The 20,921-nt window shown below is 40.8% G+C and overlaps 1 protein-coding gene across 17 annotated transcripts in view; it reads left to right on the top strand.

Annotated features, from left to right (window-relative positions):
* The window catches only part of LOC121325764 (calsyntenin-3-like), a 133,883-nt gene extending 114,834 nt beyond the window's left edge, over positions 1-19,049 (top strand). For 16 of the 17 annotated variants that reach the window (XM_041268746.1, XM_041268737.1, XM_041268740.1 and 13 more), the window contains exons 18-20: positions 14,969-15,110; positions 17,118-17,305; positions 17,562-19,049. In XM_041268746.1, coding sequence (XP_041124680.1) covers positions 14,969-15,110; positions 17,118-17,305; positions 17,562-17,702 — 471 coding nt within the window. In that variant the 3' untranslated portion in view covers positions 17,703-19,049. The remainder of the gene's footprint in view (positions 1-14,968; positions 15,111-17,117; positions 17,306-17,561) is intronic. The other variant, XM_041268747.1, reaches the window with a different exon arrangement.
* Positions 19,050-20,921: the final 1,872 nt, after the last annotated feature.

Below are 20,921 nucleotides of genomic sequence, written 5' to 3'. Positions count from 1 at the left end.
CAAGATAGAGCTTTATGGCCAAAACTCAAAGCACTATGTGTGGCGCAAACCTAACACTGCCCATGCCTCAAGACACACCACCCCTACAGTGAAGTATGGTGGTGGCAGCATCATGCTGTGGGGATGCTTCTCATCAGCAGGGACTGGGCATCTTGTTATAATAGAAGGAAGAATGGATGGAACAAAATATAGGAAAATACTGCAAGAGAATGTGTTTCAGTCTGCTAAAAAAACTGAAGCTTGGGAGGAAATTCACCTTTCAGCAGGACAATGATCCCAAGCACAAGGCCAAAGCAACATTGGAGTGGCTCAAGAACAAAAAGGTGAATGTCCACAGTGGCCCAGTCAAAGTCCTGATCTCAATCCCATTGAGAATCTGTGGCACTATTTGAAAATTGCGGTCCACAAGCGTAGTCCAACCAACCTGACCAACCTGGAGCAAATCTTCCAAGAAGAATGGGCCAAAATTACTCCGACACTGTGTGCAAAGCTGGTACATACTTACCCCAAAAGACTTAAAGCTGTTATTGCATCGAAAGGTGGCTCTACCAAATATTAATGTGTGGGGGTTGAATACTTATGCAAGCAAGATATTTCAGTTTTTTATTTTTCTTAAAAATATTTCCAACATAAAACCAATGTCACCTTACAATAATTGATTTTGAGTTTAAGTGTTTTAAAAAAAAAAAATATTGACCAGAACGAAATTTCAGTGTACCATTTGTAATTCAGTAATATGAGAGAATTGGTCAGGGGTCTGAATACTTTTGCAAGGCACTGTATGTGTGTGTGTGTGTGTGTGTGTGTGTGTGTCTATACATATATATATATATAAAACCATTATATGATGTATTATTAGTATTAAACAGTATATGTTGCAGGGTAAGGTAATAGGGATGGGTCAGTATACCGGTTTTTCGGTTTAGGTACATTACAGTTCCTTTAATTCTACACGGCAACTATCGTAAATCCTTTATACAACAGTTGACGCGTTTTTCAACTGCAAACACGCTTCTTCTAAATCAAACAATAGTACTTGCAGCCTTAGCAAAATGTCTGAGGAAGATCTTTTTGTAGGAAACTGTCCATGACACAGAATACACGTTTTAATTGCTGCGTTCTGTTAACCAGAGTTTGCTGCGCCAGCTACTCTTGGCAGCCTTCTCCAAACCTTGCAGCACACCACACATTTTCAACATGCTATATTTACATTTGTCTGGATTATCAACAGTCAGTTAATGTAATTGATTAACATGAACTTTTTTATAAAATGATACATTACTTATCATGGATTTAGTACATTATGTTTGTTTAAATGATTTATTTATTTAATACAGCATTGACAAGGTGGTTCACGGCTTCATTGTATAATGAGAAAATGTCATTCGCCTCCACTACAAAGTGGCAGCAGTAGTTTTAGTGTTTATTTGCATTACGATTAGCAGGTGACTCGTAATCTTTGCATCGTCCCTTTGGTTCACAGCCGCAGCCAACCTCCCTCAGTAACATTTGTGTGTGGAGTTGAGAGACATCTACAGCGCCTCTCAGTGATTCTGTGTAGCCCTGTGCAGAACTGCGGAAATCTGTGCTATAAGAACACGACCACTGTCTCAATTAAAATTAACACAGACCTGCGACTGCAGCAGGCTAGCCTACTTATTATCAACGTAATTTTTATTTTTTTTTACAAACTCTACATGTGTAATAATTATTGGAAGCTTACTTGTGCAATGTCGTAACTAACGTGTAGCTTTAAATCCACTAAAACATTTAAGTATTAATACGTTTTTTTTTCATTATGTACATATTTTATTTATCCGGTTGAAAAAATAAACTTCTGCTCTTATAACCTGTGGTACAACTTTGTGTTAACTAATAAGACTGATCATTTCCAAATTCTTTTTACCATCAGCTAAACAAAGTATTTATTGATTTATTTAATTTTATACGCTAAAATGTTTTTACAAGCTACCATGCAAACTTTATACCGTCCCATCCCTATAAGACAATATCATTTTTTATTAGGAATTACCAGTTTTCATGGTCAAAAGGGGCCCTCTTGTGGTGAACTTTAGAATGGAGTTTTTTTTTTGAATGTGAAAATAAATGTCAATTTTTGTACACATCCTGTGAACACTGTCAATGTGCTATATGAAGCAAACAAAAAAAATCTAAAAGTGTTTGAAACCAGCTGTAATAGAGTCTACTCTATGGTTTTAATGACAGTATAACTAACTTATTGTGTATCTGACTTGCCCTCTCCCGCAGTCGTCAATGGCGAATGCAAATTAATATTTGATCACTGAGACCAATTTTGGTCGGCAACAGCTCGCAAATTTGAGCCCTGTGTTTAGCACTGATCTGTACATTCTACTGTGCCCCCAGCATCTGAATAATGATTTACATTACATCTTGCAGCCATGGGATGTTATTTGCTCAATTAACGTATGAGCCACACCTGTGTAGAAGCCCTTGCTTTCAATATACTTGGTGTCCCTCATTTACTAAGGTGTTTCCATGTTTTTGTCCACTACCTGTATGTATATATGTGTGTGTGTGTGTGTGTGTTGTATATATATATATATATATATATATATATATATATATATATATATATATATATATACACACACACACACACACACACACACAGTAGCTCTCAAAAGTATTCACCCCCTTGGACTTTTCCACATTTTATTGTTCAAAATTAATTAGGAGTTTTCGCCACTGATCAACACAAAAAAGTCCAGAATGTCAAAGTGAAAAATAAAATCTACAAATTGTTCTAAATGAATTACAAATATAAAACAGAAAATAATTGATTGCATAAGTATTCATCCCGTTTGCTATGACACACCTAAATAAGCTCTGGTGCAACCAATTGTCTTTAGAAGTCACATAATTAGTTGAATGAAGTCCACCTGTGTGCAATTAAGGTGTTTCACATGATTTCAGGCTAAATTCACCTGTCTCTGGGAGGTCCCACAGTTGGTTAGTACATTTCCAAACAAAAACTACATCATGAAGACGAAAAAGCATTCAAAGCAAATCCAGAATAAGTTCTTCAAAAGTACCAAACAAGGGTAGGATATAAGAACATTTAAAGGCATCCCCCGGAGCACAGTAAAGTCCATTATTAAGAATGGAGAGAATATGGCACAACTGTGAATCTGTCTAGAACAGGCCATCCTCAAAAACTGAGAATCCGGGCGAGAAGGGCACTAATCAGGGAGGCCACCAAGAGGCCTATGGCTTCCACGGCTGAGCTGGGAGACACTGTGCATACGGTAACAAAAGCCTGGGTGCTTTACAAAACTGGCCTTTATGGGAGAGTGGCAAAAAGAAAGCCATTGTTGAAAAAAACACATCAAATCTTGGCTAGAGTTTGCCAGAAAGCATGTGGGAGACTCTTGAGCAGTTAAACGAGGCAGTCTTCCCAGCGACAGCGAGTGGAAGCGACAGCGAGTGGGAGAAGTACAGCGTGGAAAAGTACAGAGCAGTTTCGAAGCAGAAAGGAGAAATTGCATCTTGAATTGCTTTAAATCAGAAAACAGAGGACATTGGGGAAACACAGCCGCGTGTGTTTTTCTGATAACAAACAAGCTGAAACTCGGAGCAGCTGATTCAAATTCAGCGCCGTTTTGAGACACGGGCGAGGGGAGGAGCCGACAGCACAGCAGAACAACGCAGTTAAACGAGGCAGTCTTCCCAGCGACAGCGAGTGGAAGCGACAGCGAGTGGGAGAAGTACAGCGTGGAAAAGTACAGAGCAGTTTCGAAGCAGAAAGGAGAAATTGCATCTTGAATTGCTTTAAATCAGAAAACAGAGGACATTGGGGAAACACAGCCGCGTGTGTTTTTCTGATAACAAACAAGCTGAAACTCGGAGCAGCTGATTCAAATTCAGCGCCGTTTTGAGACACGGGCGAGGGGAGGAGCCGACAGCACAGCAGAACAACGCAGTTAAACGAGGCAGTCTTCCCAGCGACAGCGAGTGGAAGCGACAGCGAGTGGGAGAAGTACAGCGTGGAAAAGTACAGAGCAGTTTCGAAGCAGTTTGAAAGCAGGTTGACGGCTGCAGAAGAAACTAAACTTCAAAAAAAAAAAAACCCTCAACATGGTCTTCAAGCCAGTAATCTGTGACACCTGCTTGATGTGGGAAATCCGAGAAAACCCAGCGGAGCTAAACCAAGTGTGCGTAAAGTGCCGCGCGATCCAGGATTTGCATAAACTAGTAAGCATGCTAGAAATGGAGCTGGAAGAAGTGAGACAGCAACAAGATCTTGAGGAACTGGCACACCCACAATTCATGGAAGTCTGCATCACCCCTAACAGACTGAAAGCCACCAGGGAGATAGAAGGTCAGAACAGCTGGGTTCAGGTAGGCAGAAGCAGGGAAAAAAAGAAACTTCGTCAAACACAACCACCAGAAATCAAAACAACCAACAGATTTGAGTCACTTCAGAATTTTGATGAGCAGAACCAACAACAAGAGAATGAAAGGAACAACATCCAGGACCCTATTGACAGTGGTGACAAGACAGTAAAAAGAAGGGAGGTCATGATTGTTGGGGACTCCATATTGAGAAACACAGCAAGTTCAGTTCGCAGTTTGGACCCCCTTACTACAACAGTGTGCTGCCTTCCGGGAGCCTCGGTCAAGCACATCACTGAGAACGTGGACAGGCTCCTAGAACGAACAGGAGACGACCCGGTAGTAGTCGTCCACATCGGTACAAACAACATTGGAAGAGACAGACCAAAATCCCTGCAAAACAAATTCAGAGAGCTAGGAAGGAAATTAAAAGAGAAAACCAAAACTGTGGTATTTTCTGGTATACTACCCGCACCTTGCAAAGGACCATATGGACAGCTGGAAATAATAAATCAAAACCAATGGTTGAAGACGTGGTGCACACGGGAAGGCTTCACCTATCTTGATCATTGGACCACTTTCTACAACGAGGACTATCTGTATAGACGGGATGGACTGCATTTAAATAACAAGGGAACTAGTCTACTTGGAGAAAAGATCCTCGAGCAGGTTCGGAAGCATTTAAACTAGAAAGGAAGGGGGGAGAAATCAACAAAAAAACAGAAGGGAGACCGCATCAAAACAAGAACAACAACTCAGGTAAGACAACCATTAAATGTATTTATCTAAATGCTAGAAGTATCAGAAACAAAATTCTAGAACTTGAAGCTACTGCACTAACAGGTAACTATGATGTGATAGGTGTTACAGAAACGTGGTTGTCTGAGAGTGATGGGGACGAATATAATATTTGTGGGTATACACTGTATAGGAAAGACAGGCAGGACAGAAGAGGAGGAGGGGTAGCGCTATACATAAGAAACAGTCTTGAAGCCCAGGTGTTAAACCTGGACAAAGAAAATAAAACCGAATCAATATGGGTCAGAATAACAGACAAAAATTCAAAAGGCATAATAATAGGAGCATGCTATAGACCGCCAGATTCAGACGGTGAGCACAATAATCTGTTATACAATGACATTAGAAATGTGTGTAGCAAAGGAGAAGCCATACTAATGGGGGATTTCAACTTCCCCCAAATAAAATGGGAAAACCCGGTGGGTAGCGCGAAGGATGAAATAGAAATGGTGGAAATGACAAATGACTGCTTCCTAACACAATTTGTGAAGGCACCCACTAGAGGGGAGGCATGCCTTGATTTAGTCTTTTCAAATAACGAAGATAGAATAACTAAAACAGAGGTCAGAGAACCACTGGCAAACTCAGACCACAACATGGTCTCATTTGAAGTGTTTTTTAAATCCTCAAAAGTAAAGACTAAAGCTAAGGTTTACAATTTTAGAAAAGCAAACTATGAAGGCATGAAACAGAGACTAACAGAAGTAGATTGGAGTAAAATAGAGAAAACACCCACAGAAGAAGGATGGTTGTTCTTCAAAAACGTAGTACTAGAGGCGCAAAACAATTATATCCCTAAAGTAGACAAATCTAAATGTAAAACTAAATTGCCAAAATGGTTTAATAGATCAATTAAAAAAAATATTCAGCGAAAAAAGGCACTTTACAGAGCATTAAAAAAGGACCAAAAAGAAAGTACACAGAAAGAGTACACAGAACTGCAAATGCAAGTCAAAAAGGAAGTTAGAAAGGCCAAGAGAGAAATAGAAATGAACATTGCTAAGGGAGCTAAAACCAATTCCAAAATGTTTTTCCAATATTACAACAGCAAGAGAACATTCAAAGAGGAGATTAAATGTTTAAGAGATACAAATGGCAAAATCGTAGAGGAAGAAAAAAAAATAGCAAATATATTAAATGATTACTTTTCACAAGTTTTTACAAAGGAAGATACTGACAACATGCCCCACATGTCATCCAGTTCCTATCCATTTTTAAATAACTTTAGCATAACTGAGGCAGAAGTGTTAAAGGGACTAGGAGCTCTTAAAATAAACAAATCCCCTGGGCCGGATGAGATCCTCCCAGTAGTACTCAAAGAAATGAAAGAAGTAATTTACAAACCGCTAACCAAGATCATGCAGCAGTCTCTTGACACAGGGGTGGTACCGACAGACTGGAAAATTGCAAACGTAATACCGATCCACAAAAAGGGAAACAAAACTGAACCAGGTAACTACAGACCAGTAAGCCTGACTTCTATTATATGCAAACTTATGGAAACTATAATAAGATCCAAAATGGAAAATTACCTATATGGTAACAGGGTACTGGGAGACAGTCAACATGGTTTTAGGAAAGGGAGATCGTGTCTAACTAACTTGCTTGATTTTTTTGAGGATGCAACATCGATAATGGATAATTGCAAAGCATATGACATGGTTTATTTAGATTTCCAGAAAGCTTTTGACAAAGTCCCGCACAAAAGATTAATTCTCAAACTGAACGCAGTTGGAATTCAAGGAAACACATGTACATGGATTAGGGAGTGATTAACATGTAGAAAACAGAAAGTACTGATTAGAGGAAAAACCTCAGAATGAAGTGTGGTAACCAGCGGTGTACCACAGGGATCAGTATTAGGTCCTCTGCTATTCCTAATCTACATTAATGATTTAGATTCTGGTATAGTAAGCAAACTTGTTAAATTTGCAGACGACACAAAAGTAGGAGGAGTGGCAAACACTGTTGCAGCAGCAAAGGTCATTCAAAATGATCTAGACAAGATTCAGAACTGGGCAGATACATGGCAAATGACATTTAATAGAGAAAAGTGTAAGGTACTGCACGCAGGAAATCAAAATGTACATTATAAATATCATATGGGAGATATTGAAATTGGAGAAGGAATCTATGAAAAAGACCTAGGAGTTTTTGTTGACTCAGAAATGTCTTCATCTAGGCAATGTGGGGAAGCTATAAAAAAGGCTAACAAGATGCTCGGATACATTGTGAAAAGTGTTGAATTTAAATCAAGGGAAGTAATGTTAAAACTGTACAATGCACTTGTAAGACCTTGTCTTGAATATTGTGTGCAGTTCTGGTCACCTCGCTATAAAAAAGATATTGCTGCTCTAGAAAGAGTGCAAAGAAGAGCGACCAGAATTATTCCGGGCTTAAAAGGCATGTCATATGCAGACAGGCTAAAAGAATTGAATCTGTTTTCAGTCTTGAACAAAGAAGACTACGTGGCGACCTAATTCAAGCATTCAAAATTCTAAAAGGTATTGACAGTGTCGACGCAAGGGACTTTTTCAGCCTGAAAAAAGAAACAAGGACCAGGGGTCACAAATGGAGTTTAGAAAAAGGGGCATTCAGAACAGAAAATAGGAGACACTTTTTTACACAGAGAATTGTGAGGGTCTGGAATCAACTCCCCAGTAATGTTGTTGAAGCTGACACCCTGGGATCCTTCAAGAAGCTGCTTGATGAGATTTTGGGATCAATAAGCTACTAACAACCAAACGAGCAAGATGGGCCGAATGGCCTCCTCTCGTTTGTAAACTTTCTTATGTTCTTATGTTCTTAAGTGGAAGAAGATTCTTGGTCTGATGAGACCAAAATAGAGCTTTTTGGCCTCACCGCTAAGCGTTATGTTTGGCACAAGCCTAACACTGCACATCATCCTGAGAACACCATCCTTACCGTGAAGCATGGTGGTGGCAGCATCATGCTATGGGGATGCTTCTCTGCGTCGGGGCCTGGAAAGCTTGTGAAGATAGAGGGCAAAATGGATGCAGCAAAGTACAGAAAAATCCTGGAGGAAAACCTGCTGAAGTCTGCAAGGGACCTGGGACTTGGGAAAAGACTCATCTTCCAGCAGGACAATGACCCCAAACATACAGCCAAAGGGACACAGTGGAGTGGCTTAAAAACAAAAAAGTCAATGTTCTGGAGTGGCCCAGTCAAAGCCCGGACCACAATTCAATTGAGAATATGTGGAATCGTTGAGAATTGCTGTTACCAAAGGTCACCATCCAACTTGACGGAGCTTGAGCAATTTTGCAAAGAAGAATGGGCAAAAATTGCAGTGTCCAGATGTGCAAAGCTGGTTGAGACTTATCCAAACAGACTCATAGCTGTAATTGCTGCCAAAGTGCCTCTACCAAATATTGACTCAAGGGGGTGAATACTTATGCAATCAATTATTTTCTGTTTTGTATTTGTAACTAATTTAAAACAATTTGTAGATTTTATTTTTCACTTTGACATTGTGGCTTTTTTGTGTTGATCAGTGGCAAAAACTCCTAATTAAATCCATTTTGATTCCATGTTGTAACACAATAAAATGTGGAAAAGTACAAGGGGGGTGAATACTTTTGAGAGGCACCCCCTTAGCAGCAAAGACTTCAACTAAGTGTTTCCTGTAACTGTTGGTCAGTCTCTCACATCGGTTTTCAGTAAATCTGGCCCATTCCTCTTTACAGAACTTCTTCAACTCGATAACATTTGAGGGCTTCCTTGCTTGGACAGCTCGCTTCAAGTCCTGCTACAACATTTCAATAGGGTTTAGGTCCGGACTTTGACTAGGCCATTCTAAAACAAGGAATTTCTTTTTCTGCAGCCATTCTTTTGTACATCTGCTTGTATGTTTAGGGTCATTATCTTGCTGCATGACCCACTTTTGGTTTAGCTTCAGGTCACAGATGGATGGCCTGACATCCCCTCTAGAATCTTCTCAGAAAGAGTAGGATTCATGGTTGTCAGTATGGGTCAGAATAACAGACAATTCAAATAGCATAATAATAGGAGCATGCTATAGACCGCCAGATTCAGACGGCAAGCAAAATAATCTGTTATCCAATGACATTAGAAATGCATGTAGCAAAGGAGAAGCCATACTAATGGGAGATTTCAACTTCCCCCATATAAAATGGGAAAAACCGGTGGGGAGCATGACGGATGAAATTGAAATGGTGGAAATTACAAATGACTGCTTCCTAACGCAATTTGTCAAGGCACCGACTAGAGGGGAGGCAGCCTTGATTTATATTTTTAAATAACAAAGACAGAATAACTAAAACAGAGGTCAGAGAACCACTAGTAATCTCAGACCACAACATGGTCTCATTTGAAGTGCTTTTTAAAATTCCAAAAGTAATGACTAAAGCTAAGGTTTACAATTTTAGAAAGGCAAACTATAAAAGTATGAAACAGACTAACAGAAATAGACATCCACAGAAAAAGGATGGCTGTTCTTCAAAAATGTAGTACTAGAGGTGCAAAACAATTACATCCCTAAAGTAGACAAATCTAAATGTAAAACTAAATTGCCAAAATGGTTTAATAGATCAATTAAAAAAAAAATATTCAGCGAATAAAGGCACTTTACAGAGCGTTAAAAACGGACCAAAAACAAAGTACACAGAAAGAGTATAAAGAACTGCACATGCAAGTCAAAAAGGAAGTTAGAAAGGCCAAGAGAAAAATAAAATGAACATTGCTAGGGGCTAAAACCAATTCCAAAATGTTTTTTCCAATATTACAACAGCAAGAGAACATTCAGAGAGTAAGTTAAATGTCTAAGAGATACAAATGGCAAAATCATAGACAAAGAAAAAAAAATAGCAAATATGTTAAATAACCTGTTTCTATCCAGTTTTAAATAACTTTAATAACCGAGGAAGAAGTGTTAAAGGGACTAGGAGCTCTTAAAATAAACAAATCCCCTGGGCCGGATGAGATCCTCTCAATAGTACTCAAAGAAATGAAAGAAGTTATTTAAAAACCACTAACCAAGATCATGCAACAATCTCTTGACACGGGTTGTACCAACAGACTGGAAAATTGCAAATGTAATAACGATCCACAAAAAGGGAAATAAAACAGAACCAGGTAACTGCAGACCAATAAGACTGACTTCTGTTATATGCAAACTTATGGAAGCTATAATAAGATCCAAAAGGAAAATTTACCTATATGGTAACAGTATCCTGGAAGACAGTCAACATGGTTTTAGGAAAGGGAGATCATGTCTAACTAACCTGCTTGATTTTTTTGAAGATGCAACATCAGTAATGGATAATCACTAAGCATATGACATGGTTTATTTAGATTTCCAGAAAGCTCTTGACAAAGTCCCACATAAAAGATTAATTCTCAAACTGAACGCAGTAGGGATTCAAAGAAACACGTGTACATGGATTAGGGAGTGGTTAACATGTAGAAAACAGAAAGTACTGATTAGAGGAGAAACCTCAGAATGGAGTGAGGTAACCAGTGGAGTACCACAGGGATCAATATTAGGTCCTCTGCTATTCCTAATCTACATGAATGATTTAGATTCTGATATAGAAAGCAAACTTGTTAAATTTGCAGACAACACAAAAATAGGAGGAGTGGCAAACACTGTTGCAGCAGCAAATGACATTTAATAGAGAAAAGTGTAAGGTACTGCATGCAGGAAATAAAAATGTGCATTATAAATATCATATGGGAGATACTGAAATTGGAGAAGGAATCTATTTTTTTTTTTTTTAATTGGAGAAGGACCTTGGAGTTTTTGTTGACTCAGAAGTATCTTCATCTAGAAAAGTGTTGCATTTAAATCAAGGGAAGTGATGTTAAAACTGTACATGTATTAATAAGACCTCATCTTGAATATTGTGTTCAGTTCTGGTGACCTTGCTACAAAAAGGATATTGATTCTCTGGAAAGAGTGCAAAGAAGAGCAACCAGAATTATTCCAGGTTTCAAAGGCATGTCATATGCAGACAGGCTAAAATAATTGAATCTATTCAGTCTTGAACAAAGAAGACTACGCGGCGATCTAATTGAAGCATTCAAAATTCTAAAAGGTATTGACAATGTCGACCCACAGGACTTTTTTGACCTGAAAAAAGAAACAAGGACCAGGGGTCACAAATAGAGGTTAGACAAAGGGGCATTCAGAACAGAAAATAGGAGGCACTTTTTTACACGGAGAATCCTGAGGGTCTGGAACCAACTCCCCAGTAATGTTGTTGAAGCTGACACCCTGGGATCCTTAAAGAAGCTGCTTGATGAGATTCTAGGATGAATAAACTACTAACAACCAAACGAGCAAGATGGGCCGAATGGCCTCCTCTCGTTTGTAAACTTTCTTATATTCTTATGTTCTTATGTTTTGTCAATGATGGTAAGCCGTCCAGGTCCTACGGCAGCAAAGCAACCCCAACCCATCGCACTCCCACCACCATGGTTGACGGTTGGGACGGACGGTTCTTCTGTTCGAACAGTGTTTGGTTTTTGCCAAACATAACGCTTTAAAAACATAATGGCCAAAAAGTTCTACTTTTGACTCGTCTGTCCAGAGAACATTGTTCCAGAAGTCTTGTGGATCATCTATGTGCTGTTTGGTGAACTTCAGACGGGCAGCGATGTTCTTTTTAGAGAGCTGTGGTTTCCTCCTGGCTATCCTTCCATGAGCACCATTCTTGTTCAGTCTTTCTAATAGTTGAGTCACATTAGCCAAGGCGAGAGTGGCCTGCAGATCCTTAGATGTTACTCTGGGGTTCTTTGTGACTTCCTTGATGATTTCCAGTTTGTTCTTGGAGAGATTTTTGTAGGACGACCACTCTTTAATAGAGTGACTGTGGTCTTGAACTTTTTCCATTTGTAGAATTGTAACTTTCTCCATCTGTCTGACAGTAGATTGGTGGAGCCCCAAATCCTTAGAAATGGTTTTGTAACCATTTCTAGACTGATGAGCATCAATAACTGTTTTTCTAGGTTCTCAGAGATTTCTTTTGATCGTGGCAAACAGAAGAATGGTTCTTCTTTTTGATGCATAAATAAACTGACTCACAGACATCTCTCTTTCCTTTCAGCAGGAGTCTGAACATGGAGCTTTCTTTGATGTTGCTTTATTGCAGGGTAAAGAGCTTTTCTTGATGTTGGTTTATTGCAAGGTAAAGAGTGTTTCTTTGATGTTGGTTTATTGCATTTTATGGAGTCTTCTTGAAGTTCAGAGTGATACAGCTGCAAGCTCACTCTCATGGAGCCACGTGAATCAATTCAGGAACCAAATTGGAAACCAATTCAAATCCTGGGTACAAGTTACCAGTTCTTATAGACTTTCAAAGAAAGACCTATACATTACCCAACCACTGTCTTTTTTTGTGTTGGACAATGGTTTGTCTTGTCCTGTCTAGGATGAATAAATTGTCTAATTATGACTTCCTTAGCTTCCTTTTTCTCCATAAATCCTGGTCGGATGCTTCAATCTATTTGTGATCCTTTAGAGGCCCTTTGTGCCAGGTTCAGTTAAAGTCCACTGGTCAAAGAGCTCACTACCCCCTCCTTTGTGCTATGTGGACAGAAGTTGCTCCAGTCAATAGTTCAACATGTGGTCCTGTTGCTGTGTGCTCCAAAATTAATCCAAGAGATTAGTCCAGATATACACTTATATCAAAAATAGTTATTAATTCAAGGAAATTGTTCCTACAGTGTCTAGAGGGGATTGATTAATCTTTGATAACTCTTTCTAAAGTATTTAGTTCCTGTAGGATATTAATTTGTTCTGGAGTTAGTTCTGTGGTTGGAATTGGTTGATATCATTTTTCATATGTTTCCATTTTGTATCCCTAATTCTCTATCTCTTTCTCGTAGTTTACTGCTCTCATATTCAGTTTTTCTTTAGAGTGGTGGGTTTGTATTGTTTGAGGCTGTAGTTTTGGCAAGTTTATTGTCATTTGGATTTTAGTGTTTCTGGTTTGATAGTGTTCTTAACTTTTTTGTCTTTAATTTACATTCATTGTCAAACATTTCAATCTGTTATAGCCTGAGATACTCTGTTAAAGCCTGAGTTACTCTGTGTGGCAATGTTGCCCCGCCCCTGTGTGTACTTCTGTGTTATATGTTGCGTGTTGTGTGTTAATGTTTATGTATTGTAGTTGGTACACGGGATATAATGTGGGTTATGAGCACAAGTGTTTAAAATGTATATTTGTATTTAGGCATGAGGATTGCACAGCACTTCACGTGCAGTTAAAATGTAATAATATGTGAGCACAGGAAATTGCACTTCATTAATTTTCTTGCAGTTGTACCGAGACTCCAACTGAATGAATGATTAGCAATCGAGTCTTGGTACAGCTGCATAAAAGCAGCATGTTTTCACTCACTCTGGGTTGTGTGTTTGGTGAGTGGCGAATAGGTGGGTGGGGAGAAGGAGAAAACAAAAAGAGAAGTGAAAGTAAATTAATTTAACTCACCATGTTTGTCTGTTCATCCACTTGTTTGTCTGTTTAGTGTTAGTATGTTTTCTTTGTATATTTATTTTGGCTCAAGTGTTCAGTGTTGGTTCCTGTTTCTGGTCTTTGTGACACGTGGTGTCATCATGGGATTACCAGCGCCTCCTAGGCGCAGACCAGAGCAGGAACCGTAGGTTTTTTGGGGGGGAAAAAGGGACTGTTTTGTTTTTTTTTTTTTTGGGGGGGGGGGGGGGGGATAAATGAATAAATAAATAATGGGATGGGAGGAAGAAAGGCAGCCATGGCGTAATCGCCAGGAGGAGTTGAAGGAAGGAGGGGTTTCATGGTTTGCCTCCTGCAAGGAGTATGGGCACCTCTGGGATGTATGCCCCTATGAAGACCCTTTCTTTTTGAAGGCCCTCAATCGGGGAGAGGTGGAGGATGCGGAGGAGTGACTTCATCTGAAGGCCCAGAGACCAGCCCACAGAAAAAAGGGGAAGACGCGAGTGCCAGCTCCACAGCTAAAAAAGGGAGGAGTCTGTGCATTCACCGCCCAAGAGGGAGGAGTCTGTGCTGGTTTCACCTCCACAGCCTGAGGGGCAGGAGCCCGAATGTCCACAGCCCAAGAGAGAGGTCCCGGAGCATCCACAGCCCAGGAGGAGGAGACAGAGTCTTTCCCATACTCCGACGAGATGCTGGACTGGGTGTTGGACCCGATGGAAAGGGGAGGACCTCCCACAGGTTGTTGACATGCTGTGGGCCAGAGATGGGGAACATTGGGAACGCTGGGAACAACACTACTACCGGGTGCCCTTTGTGAATTCGGCAGCCATGGTGATCAACTACTTGGCTGCCGAAATGAAACTGCCCCAGCAGGTTGCATTCCAAGTAGGAGGGGCCACGCCTACCTGCACCCTCTTTGGGCTGAAGGGAGACTACTTGCAGCTCCCATCTCCACAAGCAAAGGAAAAATGCCTACTGGTTTTGCCTCCAGAGCCAGAGGGAGAGATCCCACCACTGTCTCCAGAGCGAGAGGGAGAAGCGCTGCTGTTCCCTCCAAATGAGGGAGAGGGATATAATGAAGGTTTTGAGTGTTTTCTTTTGTTGAAAGTTGCTTAGCAGGGTTTCGTTCTCCCTGTTGTTTGTTGCTTTTATATAACCCTCTGTATTGAGTGATTGGACTGCAGTATAGACTGAAGAATAGTCTCTCTCTCTCTCTCTCTCTCTCTCTCTCTCTCTCTCTCTCTCTATATATATATATATATATATATATATATATATATATATATATATATATATATATATATATTTTTTTTAACCCCTGTCTCTCCTCCCTGTCCCAGGTGAATTTCCTGCACAGTGTTGACGCTGGTCAGTCGCACCCCAATCACCTGCTGTCCTCTCAGCAGTTTATGCCCCCCTTGAGACACAACCTGCCCCCTGAACTCACGGGACACAACCTGGCCAACGCACAACGTAACTCAGGTACTAACCCGGCTACACAACACAGCTATACAACATACAGCTGTACAACACAACTGCATAACACACAGTGTTTCAGTGTGTCTCGTTGTATACAGTGCCTATAGGAAGTATTCACCCCACCTTTGACATTTTCACAGTTTGTTGTGTTACAACCTGAAATCTTGATGCATTTAGATGGAGTTTTTTTTTCCTTTGATTTACACAACCTACTCAAAACTTTCAATGCGTGAAAAAATGGGGGGGGGGACACAAATCAATTAAAAATAAACACCTAAAAAGTCTTGATTAGATAAGTATTCACCTCCTTTGCTATGACACTCCTAAATAAGCTCAGGTGCAGCCAATTGCCTTCAGAATTCACACAATAAGTTAAATGGAGTCCATCTGTGTGCAATACAAGTGTTTCACATGATTGCTTAAATACACCTGTCTCTGTAAGGTCCCACTGTTGGGTACTGCATTCAAAGCAAAGATACTACCATGAAGACCAAGGAGCTTAAAAGCCCATGTAAAATCCTGCTTAGAATTTGCAAAACGACATGTGGGAGACTCTGAAAAGATGTGGCAAAAGATTAAAAACATAAGAACAGAAGAAAGTTTACAAATGAGAGGAGGCCATTCGGCCCATCTTGCTTGTTTGGTTGTTAGTAGCTTATTGATCCCAGAATCTCATAAGGCAGCTTCTTCAAGCATCCCAGGGTGTCAGCTTCAACAACATTGCTTGGTTCCAGACCCTCACAATTCTCTGTGTAAAAGAGACTTCTATTTTCTGTTCTGAATGCCCCTTTGTCTTTTCTCCATTTGTGACCCCTGGTCCTTGTTTCTTTTATCAGTTCGAAAAAGTCCCTTGTGTCAACATTGTTAATACCTTTTAGAATTTTTAATGCTTGAATCAGGTCGCCGTGTAGTCTTCTTTGTTCAATTAAACTATTTGGCCTAAATGCAAAGCATTATTTCTAGTGGAAAACCAACACAGCACATCACCCATGTAGCACCATCTCTACTGTGAAGCGTGGTGGTGGCAGCATCATGCTATGGGGATGTTTTTCATTGGCAGGGACTGGGAAGCTTGTCAGGGTAGAGGGCAAAATGGATGGAGCTAAATACAGGCAAATCCTTGAGGACAACCTGCTTCAGTCTGCAAAAGACCTAAGACTGGAATGGAGATTCACCTTGGAGCAGGACATTGAACCCAAGCACACAGCCCAAGTGGCACTGAAGTGGCTTATAAACAAGAAAGTGAATGTCCTAGAGTGGCCCAGTCAAAGCTCGGGGTGCGTCTTTTCCTCATTGTCATCCTTCTGGAGTGCCTCTGAATGCCTTTTAATTTGTTTGTTTTTTAAACCATTTAAATGCAAAACCATAACAAAACATGTACACAGGTTTTTTTTATTTTTTATTATTTGTCCAGCGGTGGCCTTTCATTAATTTCTCTGTACACACTACTACTTTGTATATAATGTAGAATACGTGATTGTAAACATCTAACACAAGTACGTACAATACTCTCAAATAAACATGTTATGATTTTGAATATGCGTTTCTTAGGGTCAGTATTATTGTTATTGCTTGTGCCCGGCACCACTTTCTTTACAAATTAAAAACTGTGTGCATGTGTTAGGTCTTGTCAGTGTTTCAGATTGCACAAGAACAGTCTGTTGTTGCCATGAGAAAAATCTGTTGATTGACAGGTTTGAAAGTTGTACTCATGCAATCACTTTGGCTGTGTGAAAGGGTTATTAAAAGTTTGAGACGGCACAGTAGCCGCATTGCTGTGTGAAAATGGTAGCAGTGTATCTCAGTATGTCTCATGTATCGCGGTGTGTCTCCGTGTGTCTGTGTATCTCAGTGTCTCGTGTATCGCAATGTTTTATCTCAGTAAGTCTGTGTGTCTCCGTGTGTCGCACTGTATCTGTGTGTCTCAGTGTGTATCTCATTGTTTCTCTGTGCATCTCAGTGTATCTCAGTGTAATCTCTCCTCCTTCTCACTCCCCTTCTCCTCTGCAGTTGTTCCTGGTGCTGCAACCGTCATCATCGTTGTGTGTGTAGGCTTCTTGGCTCTCATGGTTGTTTTGGGAATATTCCGGATTCGCTCTATTCACCGCCAAGAAACAAAGGAAGGAAGCAGTGGAGGGAAGGAGGGTGAGATAGACTGGGACGACTCGGCTCTCACCATCATTGTCAACCCAATGGAGGTGCGGAGCTCTCTGTGTCTGTCTGCCTGCATATCTGTCTGTCTGTCTATCTGACTCTATCAGTCTGTATACTGTATCTTACTGTCTGAGGACTGCACTGTGTTCCTGTGATTTTGGGTTATAATTCTCTTCCACCAACTTTGTCGATACTGAGTCGTTTCACCCCCTAAGTTTTCTGAAATTCATTTTGCGTTAGAATGGTTTTCAGAAGCAGAGCCAGGCTTACTAACTATTATACTCCCCCCACCCCCCAAAGTCCTACGAGTTACAGCACGGAGTCGCCGCTGAGGGCAAGGAAGAGAAGGAGGAGAAGGGAGAAGAGGGGGAGGAGTCTCTGGAATCACTGCCCGGCGACGCCCCCGACAACCAACGAATCATCATCAAGCTTGACGGCTGAGACCACAACCCCCGGCACTACTGAGAGGGGCAGCAAGGAGCAGAGGAGGCTGGGAAACTGGGCTGGGCGGCCATTCTACCTTTCACTGCTTCATAGGCTGGAACAGACGCCTTCTCTACTGTAAATCTCAACCCAAATTACCACTTCATCTATAGAGAAGTCCAGTGATGGCCATTTTGGCTCTCACTCCTCCGCAATATAGGAGTCTGTCTCTATGCCAGAGCCAGAATGGTGTCAGTTTCATAGCCTCATCTGCTTCTTATGCGGACACACCAAACACATCGTGCTATCTCATTAGCTTTGTTTGTTTGTTTAGTCAAAGTTTGTAACATTTCAAGGGATTTATGATTATTATCGGGGCCAATCTCATGCTGTTTTATGATTATTATGATGGTTATCATTCTCACTGCATTTCTGTATACATTGACTGATTCCTCCATTGTTATTATTATTATTATTATTATTATTATTATTATTATATCCATAGTCATAAGGTTAACACTACTCAGTGCTATTGACAGTGGAAGCCTGCAGGTTCTAAGCATGGCGAGACACACACTGCAGACAGAACACAGTCGAACTGCACAGCTTTAAGGAATGTTTAACTGTTTGATATGTCAGCTTTGTGATTGTATAACGTTTGTAAATAATAATGGTGCACTGAAATGTGTCGGTTTTGCGTGTTCGTTGGGGTCACTTTCACCTTGAAACTCCATTCAAATACTGCAGTCCAATCACTCAATACAGACTCCCCTGCGCTGTACACGCCTCACCACTCCCCTGTGCTGTACCCGCCTCACCACTCCCCTGTGTGTGTCTTGTATCCTCTCCTGCTGTTTGTGCTCAGATCACTACACTATGTCCTCTTTAACCTGGATAGGAAGCAGTTTTATTTTTGTAGAAATGTTCCATTCACTGACTCACAGCCACCACAGTTGCAGAGGGGGCAGAAATTCTAACTCCACCCCAAACGTCCCCCCACCAGTGATCATTTTGAAAACTGCGCCCTTCAGAAATGAATTCAGCTTTTGGAGTCTTTTCAGAAGCAGACCCCAGTGGTTGGAAAGATCATCAGTTTAGAGAAACTGACTGGCTTCAGGATAATCCACTTTCCACTTCCTTTAAAATGATTGTGTGTGATCATTGTTCCCTCTCTACCCCAGTCCCTTCTTTCTTTCTTTCTCCTCTCCCCTTCTGTCTCATCTTGTCTTGTGATCTTTTTGAAGACTCTGTATTTGACCCGTGTCTGTTGCTACAAATTTCAAATGAAAAATAATTTTAAAAAAAGAATCATTATAATGAATATGAATTCTCAATAAAGATATTATTGAACTGATGTCAAAACTACCAACGAGTCTGAGTCATTAATATCTGTGTGTGTTTGTGTGTTCTTGTCTTGTGATTTTGAAGACTCTGTATTTGACTGTTTCTACAAATTTCAAATGAAATATAATTAAAAAATAATAATTATTATAATTATTATAGTAAGATATTATTGAACTGATGTCACCTGTCCAGTGAGTCTGAGTCATTAATATCTTTGTGTGTGTGTGTGTATGTGTTGAAGGGAAGGATATTGATGGCACTGGGGCACTAGTATATCCACACTTCAGTATCAAGTGGAAATTATTGTATAGGGTAAACCTAGCCGTGGGCATAGGACAGCCTGTAACTCAATTACTTGTTCCCCCGTCTTCTCAGACCGAGGGCATGAGGCTGGCGCATGATATCCCTTCTGCAAGGCACCTTGGAGCTGACAAGACAAAGGAGCGGATATTGGCTTGATTCTATTGGGTAGGTCTTCATACTGATGTGTTGAGATATGTAGCCACATGCCCAGACTGCCAACGAGTAGCGCCGGGTCGAGTGCGCCCAGCCCCTTTGGTTCCACTGCCGATTATTTCCACTCCTTTCAAGCGCACTGCAATGGACAGAGTGGGCCCTTTGCTACCTTCTGACTCCGGGTATATGCATATATAAGTAGTGGTAGAGTATGCAACGCTATATCCGGAGGCAGTTCCATTGAGGTCCACTGGTGCCTGCGATGGCAACAGAATTAGCGCAGATTATGGCTAGAGCTGGAATTCCCCACGGAGATCTTGACTGATCATGGAACCAACTTTCTGTCTAATACACTACAGCATTTGAAAAATACATAACCATCAGGACGTATGTTTATCATCCACAGACGGAAGGTTTGGTGGAACGCTTTAACCACACCCTGAAGTTGAAGCTGAAACGATTTGTAATGCAATAGCAGAAACATTGTGTATTGCTTCTTCCCTACCTCCTCCTTTGCAGTGAGAGGTGGTACAGAGTTAGACAGGGTTCTCCCACTTCGAGCTCTTGTACGACCAACAGCCTCGCAGCATCCTCGATCTGTTAGAGGGGTGGGAGAAGCACAAAGGCTTGTCTAAAAATGTAGTGAAGCATGTGCTCCTAATAAGAGATTGCCTGGATTTGGTCAGTCGTTTGGCCCAGGACAACCTTAAATCGGCTCAGCACCAACAACAGCAGCATTACAACATAAAAGCACTAATTTGAACCTTTAGACCTGTAGACAGGGTAATGCTGCTAATTCCCACAGAATAGAAATTACGTGCTAAATGGCAGGCACCATATGAAGTGATTCAGGCTATAGGAAAGGTGAATTATGAAATTAGAGAGCCCGATCGCCGTGATGAAAGTGAAATTTATCACGTAAATTTATTAAAGCCCTGGCATGCAAGGGAGGTCTTATTTATAGCCCCAGGCAATATAAGATAATTTAGGCCCCTTTCCAGAGACCACTAGCACTAAAATCATTTGATGCAGGAACAATTGGTTCCAGGTCAGCAGAGGGTGCTGCCTAAGCTTATTGAGGAGTTCAGCGATGTTGCCTCTGGCTCTGTCATTGATCCTGGTTTGTTGTCAATTCATGCTAAAATGCTTTGGACTTGGAACTTTGACCTCTTGTTGATGGTCAAACTTGACAATGGACTATTTTTAACAGCTATCTCCATAAATACTGCAGATAGGTTTATATGTACTATTGGCCACTGTGGAAGGGTGGTGGGTAATTCACTGACACAGGAGACAGACAGGTGAATTTGGCAACACCGCACAGGTGCCCAGTTTTATTTCAGGGTGCTGTTTTTTCTTTAGTCCCGCAGATGGCGCTGTGGGTCCGTGGTCCGATTTACGAACGATGGTAAACAGAACCACGGGCATACCAAGCGA

The sequence above is a fragment of the Polyodon spathula genome, chromosome 13 (assembly GCF_017654505.1).
Source record: "Polyodon spathula isolate WHYD16114869_AA chromosome 13, ASM1765450v1, whole genome shotgun sequence".
Lineage (NCBI taxonomy): Eukaryota > Metazoa > Chordata > Actinopteri > Acipenseriformes > Polyodontidae > Polyodon > Polyodon spathula.
This window is presented reverse-complemented; position numbering and strand designations above follow the sequence as displayed.